The sequence below is a fragment of the Papaver somniferum genome, unplaced genomic scaffold, assembly GCF_003573695.1.
Source record: "Papaver somniferum cultivar HN1 unplaced genomic scaffold, ASM357369v1 unplaced-scaffold_76, whole genome shotgun sequence".
NCBI classification, from domain to species: domain Eukaryota; kingdom Viridiplantae; phylum Streptophyta; class Magnoliopsida; order Ranunculales; family Papaveraceae; genus Papaver; species Papaver somniferum.
In genome coordinates, this window is record NW_020650526.1 from 1,262,553 (window position 1) to 1,271,996 (window position 9,444).

The following is a 9,444-nucleotide window of genomic DNA, read 5'->3' on the forward strand; positions in this document are numbered from 1 at the left end:
GGGGGGGGGGGGGGGGGGGGGGGGCGGAATACGGCAACAATCTTTGCAATTGTTGGTTTAGGACTTCTTGGATTAGGGGTATTAGGTTGTATATGTAAAAAATGCGATAGCAACCAAAACAAAGAACAGGATAAATCTGGCGACATCACTGGTATTGTCATCGATACGGATGGGGGTGGGGTACAACAAATTGTTGTGGTAATGCGGACGGTGGCAGCGGCAGTGGTTGTGGCGGTGGCTGTGGCGATTAACCTGAAACTACACCGGTATATGCGCATAAGCATACTTTGTATTGTAATTATAGTAATATTTGTTGCTGTTAATGTGGAATAGAAGAATGATTATAAATATGTAATTCTATTAAAATATCAAGTTCAGATACTTGATCAGATCAATTTTCTTCCATTTTTGAAGAATACCGTTTCTAGTTGAGATGTTTTTTATTAAAGTCAGTCCATTAAATTTGCAATTATTACATTGATAATTATATATGTTATTCTCCCTTGGTTCATCAATAGTCTAAGAACAGGTCTAAGAAAAGGTGATGTGTATGTATCATGGCCCTTGGTTTTCCTCATGCGGGTTAATTAATATCGAGTAAATAAAACACCATGGTTAATAGAATTTGAGTGAAACGTTATAGTGATCGTTCTCGCTAGATTAGTTGGTTATGTTCTCGGCTACAAAAGTTATGGAAGTGGATCATTTTTATCACCCCCGATGTTATGGGTTTACATGAAACTTTAATGGTCATTAGCTTACCGAGCTGGGGTTCTTTTAAGTGTTTGTGGTCTCAGCAAGCATTGGAAACGATATATAGGTTTCGTGTGATACTCTTAAGAGAAGTTGGAAAATGTATCTAGTATCTGGAGTATAATAATTTGGTAGTATTAGTATTTGCAGACGGGTTAACCATGGTACATTAAATTAAAGAACAGTACAAAGTACAAAAACTTCATGATGATGCAATAGACGCCTGCAATCAAAATACTTGGGAAATTAAAATTTGAAGGACTATTTGCATAGTAGTGGGTTGTTTGAATTTGACGTGCCTGGAATGAAGAACTTGGAAATGGAATCGCAGTACTTGGGGAGAGTTTTCTCACAGCGAAAGCAAACCATGTAGCAAAAGTCCGTGGTGTTCATGGCCACCACTGTGCAGAAGACAGAAAACGGCTGGTCAGATTCTATTTTTAGAGCCTATTTTAGGAGTTCTCATGGTTTCTGATCCATAAATAATAGCATAAACTTAGAAATTTCGGTAAATTGATCAAGACCATTGATTTGGTCATGACCATAATCTCGAGAAATTAAAGTCAAATTATGATTTTGAAAGTAGGATCACCTGATCCTAAAAAACAGGCCGACCACAAAAAGATTGAGCCTCAGCGGTAGGCCCCCTATAACCCAATCATGCATGTATACCAACCCCGGCACAGCTAATTTCATATCTAACGTCGAAAAGCTAGCCTTGCTCTTCTGTACAAACGGCGTCCAACTAATCCTAAATTCCTAATTCTAACCAAAACATACTTATACTATTTGTTAACTATTTGCACCACCATAACAACACATTAATTTTTTGCACCACAACACCGGGAATGGAGAGATAGTAGAAAATTGAACTCATAGTAGCCAAAGGTTACTTTGTTACAAAGCTCCATTTTCTAGAAGTTACTATCACGTGATCTAAACTAAATTTTAATAATACAAAAAAAAAAAGCAACAGTTAAACTTCTTTGCAGGTACATTACGAGAGTCTTTGCAGGTACGTAACGAGAGTTTCCGCAAATCATGGGATTGGGACAAATGTAATATGATGACGGAAAATATCGAGTTCTAGCAAGTACATTACGAGAGTTTTTCAAATCATGGAACAAATGTATTAAGATGATGGAAACATAGTTCTAAGGTGAAAGGAAACAAAATCCGGCCCTCAACCCTGATATGGACCTCAACCCTGATATGGAGTGGGGATGAACAGAGACATGGTCATTAAGAGATACATTCTGTCTAACGTCCACTCACCAACCAAATTTGGTGTTAATAAATGATTGATTTATTGAGTTGTAAATGGTGGATTCAAATACTTCTGTACGAGCAGCAAAAGGCTTTCTTTGCCTCTGAATACAAACCATTTACAACATACCCAGGCTAATGTGGAGGTTATTTAGTGGTTTGCGAAAGGACGTTCTAATCTTAGACGCAACCATTGGGTAGGGAAACAATGATACAGATGCTCACGCACATTGGCCTATTGATACCCGGTGCTGCTGGAGTTTTGCGTATATGAACTTCCTTAAACAGACAACGGAGTAACCTAAGTAGAAAGTACGGAAAATGGGTCATTTGTCCAATTATTTTTAAAACATGGTTGAAATGGACGAGTAAAAATTATTATGGGTGAAATGGACACCAAAAAAATAGGAAGGATGAAACTGGATTCATCCTAACTTAAACTTAAAAAATAGCAAGGATGAAACTAGATGCATCCTGATGTAAATTAAAAATAAGAAAAAGTATTTGAAAATGGGTAGGATGAAACTGTTTACATCCTGACTATTTTTAAATTTTTGTCTATTTAAACAGTATCCAAAACTAGATATCATTTTTACCAAGAAATTGTTGATTTTGGTCTTTTTAACCAATTTTGTGTAGAAAGTAATAAGCAAAAAGATGCAAATGAATTCACCATCTCTACATATGCATGGAATCACGAGGAATGTATCTGTCATATTTCAATGACTTCGTGGGAGTATATACTAACGGCAGAGAGTTCGAATGGCCCATTAGTATTATTATCTACAATCCAAAGATCTTGTCATTGTCTTATACTCATATGTGTGTAGGAGATTAAATATATATGCGCTCCTAATACAATGAACACTAATAAGTTACCCATATTTCCTCCCAACAATTCTTCCAAAATGTATTATCATCCACAATCTTTTCAAATATGTCAGATGTATGTATATATTTCATGTGACTACCTATTTGAAATATGATGGATTTGAAGAACCGTATCCCATGCTCTAAAGTTTTTGAGAAATAATCTACATGGTTAACTATAAAAGCAACAAATAAAGGACCTTACGATATGGGTCCTGAATAATTAAGGAACATGTTATTTTTAGCATCTTCTTGCCAAACAGAAGTTGGACATTAACTTGACTGCATTGGTTTTAAGGGTACGAGATTACCAGTACATCTAATCCAAAATCCAAGCTGGGATATGGCAGCTCCTGTTTTTTTTAACCCTGCATACACTTACAGTTGTTTCTACTTCTAGTATCTGAATATAATTTTAACTGGATATGTAACAAAGACACTTCGTATTTGAAAAATTCTTCATGCAAATGGGTAGATGACTATTGATTCTGGTACTTATGTTGGACATACGTATTTATGACTATTCTACCAGGCAAGCACCACTTCAAAGTATTAACTCAAAAAATGCTGAAAAGTCCAAGCATAAATACAGATATTTATTGGGAAGAGCTTAAACAAATGGTGATGTGATAATCAAAGTAATAGGTAACAGTGCTATTAGTGTAGATGCTACCGGTAAATGCAACTTCGCAACCATTTAAAAGGGGAGTTGAGATAAATGATTTACCTGCATACATCCACATAGTTTTAAATATCTAAACTCCTCATAGTTTTTTTTTTTTCCTTGACTAGTGATCTCTAAACTACATCCAAACTCTTTAAATTGGAGTGGATTTCAATTACAGGGTTCGAATCCCTAAATATCTGGTTCCTAAATTACATCCAAACTCCTTAAATTGGAGTGGATTCCAGCAATTATAAGGCTCGAATCCCTATCTTTGGGGTGGGAGGGAACATGCCAACCATCAGGCCACTTGGTGATTGGTAGTAGAAGGTTATTGGATGCAGATGTTGATAGGTCTGCATCCAACGTTGCCTTTTGTCTGTAATAGAGACTACCGGTAATCTTCAAATTCAGGTGTGTTTCTAAGGTATGGTTTTCAATACTCTCAAACCCTTATTTCATTAACAAGTGGTATCAACTCAGCTACTTATCACTCCCATGGGCATTAGTTAGGCATTGTGGTACAGTGGGAGTGGAAAACCATTCCCAAGGTAACACATTCAGAAGAATTTTCACAATTGCATATCCTGATTCATATTCAAAATTTATATCTCATCATCAAACTGTGTTTTCTTTTAGATTTCTACCTCTAAAGCCAGGGGAAAAGTTATGGCTCATAGGTTCAAGCAGTAGCTTAGTTCTGTGCACAGCAGGCATTATTTCAAGTACTTATTATGTATGTGATCCACTCGCTCAAAAATGGGATTTACTTCCTACACCACCACCAAGAAAATTTGATTGCGCTGTGTCTGGTATCGTGTGTGGTGAATTTTGTTCATCATCACTCCTTTCTAAGAGTTATAAGTTTATCCGGATACCAATTTTTGCACTTGCAGAAAATGAATTTACAGTTGAAATATTTTCTTCTGATCTGGGTGAATGGAAAATCTATGATGTTTCATGTCCTCAGCATGTTACTTGGGATATTGACTACTTTTACGGCAATCTTTTTACCCATAATGGTGTTTTCTACTGGTTTCAACAGCGAAGCCGCAAAGCAAAATTTTAGCTGTCAATGTGAATGGAAACACCAACCGTGGAACCAGTGGCCCTGAATGTAGAATGATCAAGATGCCTGGCGAAGCTGTGGATGGTGATACCAAACATTTAAGTGAATGTCTGGGGGAGTCTGAAGGATTGATCTGTTTCGCTAGGTTTCAGGAAACGGAAATGAGTTTGAGTGTTTGGGTGCTTGATGGAGACTGGTATATGTTGCACAAGGATATTCAACTTCATGATTGGTTAGCAGAAATGGATTCCCAGTTTTTTGGTGTAGGTGTGGGTAACTGGATTTCACAATTTGAGGTTGCAGGTTTCAGTCCAGTTGACGAAAATGTGGTCATACTTAGTTCCATGGAGTATGCTTGGGCATATAACATCAAGACCAGTGTATGCATGCGAGCTGTTATGCCATCCTCGTTTCAGCAGGTTTTCAACCAAGGCTACAAGCCTTCCACCACTTTCTTAGAGTGACACATGGTTCTTGGATGTTCAAATAGCAGTGCATCAAAATGTGAATTGAAATCGAAGGTAATCAAAGGTGTTGCGACTATTTCGGTTTACTTGTGGGCATCAGTTTAGGTCTGGTCATGCAACTAATTGTTTGTTTTAATTAGTGCTTGTATCTGGTGTTTTGGCAGTCGTTTGCCCTTACCTCCTTTTGTGGTGGCTCATTTGTCTTATCAGGATTTGGCGATGGCTAGAAAATCGGGAGAACACACAGGACTTTGAGCATTTGGTGTCTTCTGAAGGAATGGTGTTTGCCGCACTACTTTGATTAGTTTGAGTGCCATGGAATTTCCGACCGATTGGTGTAAGAATTAATTCCCGTCCGTGACAATTCATATAATTTCAAAAAGTAATAGATTTGTTTATATAATTAAGACCCATTTTGAAATCGATCAAAATGAAGAATGATCCCACAACATTTTGGACAATCAACCACATACTTGGGAAGCATGAAATACATCATACAACTCTTACAGCCTGCAACCACAAGAACTTGATCACGGCGAGTGTCGTTTCTCTTCGCCTTTGATGATGATGTTGATGGAGATGGTGATCTTTGTTCACTATCAGAAGAGTTTTCTTCTTTCACCAAATAATCATTTCGGCCCCGGAACTTAGTTATCGCTTTCCTTGGGTCTCTTCTTGATTTCTTACCAGTTTCCTTATTTCTGTAGTAAACTTCACCCGTCTGTACCAAAACATGATCAAAACATTACAAAGGAACAGCCGTAAAAGGAAAACAAGAGAAACAGAGGTCTCTGTTTTCGAATTTTAATGATGGAATTAAACTAAGAGTCGATTGAAGTTGGAGAAAAAGGATCAAACCCATCGAAGAAATCATAAAAACATGAATAACCATTATTAGTAACAAAAAAAAAAAGATTAAAACAAAAAATCCCAATTTTGCATCTCTATAAATCACTGGTTCCCTCTGTTTTTTTTTTTTTTTTTGCAAAAAACAAACAGGGAAACAGAGTGCACATTAAAGACTCTGTTTTAGATCCCTATTAATAGAATTTGAACTATAAAAGAAAAGGGTTTTTGGTAGTGGGTATGATGGTACCTTCAAATCAAGACATTGCTCCCATTTCAAAGGAAGAGGGATATCAGAATTAAGCTCAATTCCGTCATTAAAATCCGTTGTATCTTCTTCTTTCATGTTATCATCATCACTAGGGGTAGTAATCTTCGACTTTCCGGCATGATTCATAAGTGATAAATTCTGCAAAGAATGCTCCAAGGCAGCAAAACTGGTTGTCGCCATGATAAGTTGAAATTCAGACCAAGAACAGCCCAAAATGATGGCCAGAGAGGGAAATGAAGAACAAGTTTGGGTTCTGGCAAGACACTTTTTACTCTTGGGGTTGATTGTGTTGTTGAAAGACTAATTAAGCAACTGTAATAAAAAAATGGTTAAAAGATCAAATGAGTTTCTATGCAATAAAAAAAATTGTTTGTCTGAATGAATATTTTTATAGTGAAAAACGGGATACCGTGATAAGGCATTAGAATCTTTACTAAGGAGGAGTGCCGGACATGATATGCAGAGAAGAAGTCAAAAGGCATTTTCATTGCATACAACATTAGGTAGGAATGGGATGCAAACAAAAACATTTACACCAACTCTTCTCATTTGTTTGACCTTTCCCTATCAAAATAGTCTCGCTTTCATTATTACTAATTCTTCCATTTTATAAGGAGAGATTGATGGCAATGGGCAATGGCATCATCTCATAAGTCAATGTTGACATTTGATCAAGGTCTCTTGGTTGTAGTTTATAGCCATGGCTCCTAACGGCAAAAGTAAAATCGAAAGTTTAAGAGGGTTAAAATAGTAAGATTGGCTAAAAACTTAGTATTTCTGAGAGATTTATTTATTTTTCCAGAAAATGACCTTGGAAGAATAATTTTTAAACAGGGGCGGAGCTAGACCTTGACAAAACTATGAGTGCTCTTGCCGTTCCAAAATTTCACCCAGAGCAAGAATTTTTGTCAAATAAGGGTAAAAGCAATTTTTTTTTTTTTTTTTTTGATGGGAAGGAGAAGGAATTTATTAGTAACGGTAAAAGCACTTGATTAATAATCAATGATTCATAAGGAGAAAAGTTGTGAAATTTGATCATAATTTTTGACCAAAAGCCAGACTAGTATATGGATTAGTTGGAAATGACGCATTGCTGATTTGAGTGGGAAGTGGTTGCCAACTTAACAACCCTTACTACTGGAAAAAGGAAATCTCATTTTGAGAAATTTCCATTCATAAACGAATCTTGAGTGTCAGATTTTTATTGACTTTGAAATAGTACTTGCTCATAAATTCGGAGTGACCGAGGGAAGAAAAAACATTGAATTGTCAAGTCTAAATCATTTCCTTTGAATAGTTTTGTCGATGTGTTACTCCCATCGTACACTCCATAGAGCTAGGGCAGACATTGAAAAAGAGTTCAGTCAGTTCTAGAAGTCTCCATCATGCACTTTTAAACCGTCAGATTTCATATCTATAATGTGGACCTTTACGATCACAAATCTGATAACTCAAGAGTATATGTTTATCGTGCATTCTGGTGCATGATAACCATAGTCGAAAAGAAGTGCAATGAAACAACTCTTATCTTTACCATGGTAAAACCTTGCATTTGTAAATGTTCCTGCAGTAACTACTAAAAAAGGTGTTATTATGTGATTTTTGGGGTGTTGTTGTTGGAAAAGAATCAAAAGGAAGCAAAAGGTGTGGGGGATTGATCAGAATATATTCCTTCTTTCTCTCATTTTTATGTGTTGAGTCTGCTTGTTGTACGCATTAGTTGCATTGGTGCAGTCCGTGTATCGTGTGGAAGAAGAACAGCCAGTGAATAATAATCAGATTCTTCATCCGCGCTAGTACCAGTACTACTAGCTACTGCATTATCATTTGAGTACTGATGACTCATGCACTATCTTTCAGAAAGTCTGATCACTCATGGCTCATGCTCATGCATTCTTACCTTTGGACTCAAATTATTGGTCTTCATGAGAATAATTGTCTTCCATAACTAGAAAATGTACTTTTCAAAATTATATTTTAGGAAAGACAACCAAAGAACTTGTGCAACCAGCCCCTACAAATTCACCGAGGACGGACTTATCTTCATGTGTCTGTGCGGTTTTTAAATCGTTCAAATAAACAGGTTCATTTAGAAGGACCGTAAAATGTATCTACTTAGAAAATAGTTTGGAAATAGCAGAAAGTAATCGTAATTTGTTAGTTTTTGTGTCTGTTAGTGAGAAACAGATTGATTTTTCTAAAATGCGTTGACAAATTCGACCAATCATGTCTTCATAAGTTGCATAATTTCAAGACACAATGTACCTAGAAAAATCTAGCTAATGATATATGAAAATCTTAATTGAAAACTGGATTGGTTTTATATGACAAAAGAATATTACTATTCTGATGAATAATATCGTTGTTATGAAAATCTTCTCCAAAGTCAATAGATACGTTAAAAAGTGCCCTACATCAACTTATCCGTGAAGAAACAGTCATTGAGTGCGAAACACCAACATTCCTTTGCCTTGCACCAACAACAAACATACATACATACATTCCTTCATGGGGTATGTTTGAATGCTAGTTGCAAGAGCAAGAAACATCCATGAGAACATGGGAGTTCTTCGATTTCATGATGCATTTGATTTTGTGGCAAGGCTCATGATGGAAAAGTGGAATTTTTCCCATTGACCAAAATTTCCCATATAGTAATCCTTCCAACGGCTTTTTTCGGTGCGAAAAATCAGTAACTCTTAAACATTTTTCCAAACAAAGCCTCTAGTTTGGATTCCGAGTGATTGATATCATTATGCAGCGATTTTATCACTGGGTTCCTTGTACGGGAAACCATAAGGTAACAAGCGTTTATTGAACTCTTTTTTGGGCCTCCAGTTTCGAATCTGCAAATCTGTGTGCTCTTATCCAAAGAAAAGTGCTATAATAGTATTAGGGATTCAAGACAAAAATAGACATTGCTACAACACATACAATTCTTCGTGACTGCTGAAAGTTCATTTGTGGGTTCATGTAAGGGCTTGATTTGCATTAATCCTCTAATGAACTATTTTTGTTTGTGGAACCCTTTAACGAATGAATACAAACTGCTACCAAGACCACCACCTGAATTTCCTGACATGTCTCGTAAGCCGCATCTTGGTTACCCAGCGACCAGACATGGGTTTCAGAAAGTCTGATCACTCATGGCTCATGCTCATGCATTCTTACCTTTGGACTCAAATTATTGGTCTTCATGAGAATAATTGTCTTCCATAACTAGAAAATCTGCTTAATT

At 36.5% G+C, this 9,444-nt stretch overlaps 1 protein-coding gene across 1 annotated transcript; it reads right to left on the reverse strand.

Annotated features, from left to right (window-relative positions):
• Positions 1-5,459: 5,459 nt before the first annotated feature.
• LOC113344463 lies at positions 5,460-6,652 on the reverse strand. The gene is made up of 2 exons (XM_026588435.1): positions 6,186-6,652; positions 5,460-5,810 (listed from the first exon to the last, which is right to left on the reverse strand). The coding sequence occupies exons 1-2, from the start codon at positions 6,384-6,386 to the stop codon at positions 5,493-5,495; spliced, it is 519 nt and encodes a 172-aa protein (XP_026444220.1). The 5' UTR covers positions 6,387-6,652; the 3' UTR covers positions 5,460-5,492.
• Positions 6,653-9,444: the final 2,792 nt, after the last annotated feature.

What these genes read in the sequence shown, in the direction of transcription:
- LOC113344463 (XM_026588435.1), bottom strand. Translation starts at nt 6,386, where the DNA reads ATGGCGACAACCAGTTTTGCTGCCTTGGAGCATTCTTTGCAGAATTTA. An exon ending in AGCAATGTCTTGATTTGAAG is followed by an intron (nt 5,811 to 6,185) that starts GTACCATCATAC and finishes GTTTTGGTACAG; the next exon opens with ACGGGTGAAGTTTACTACAG.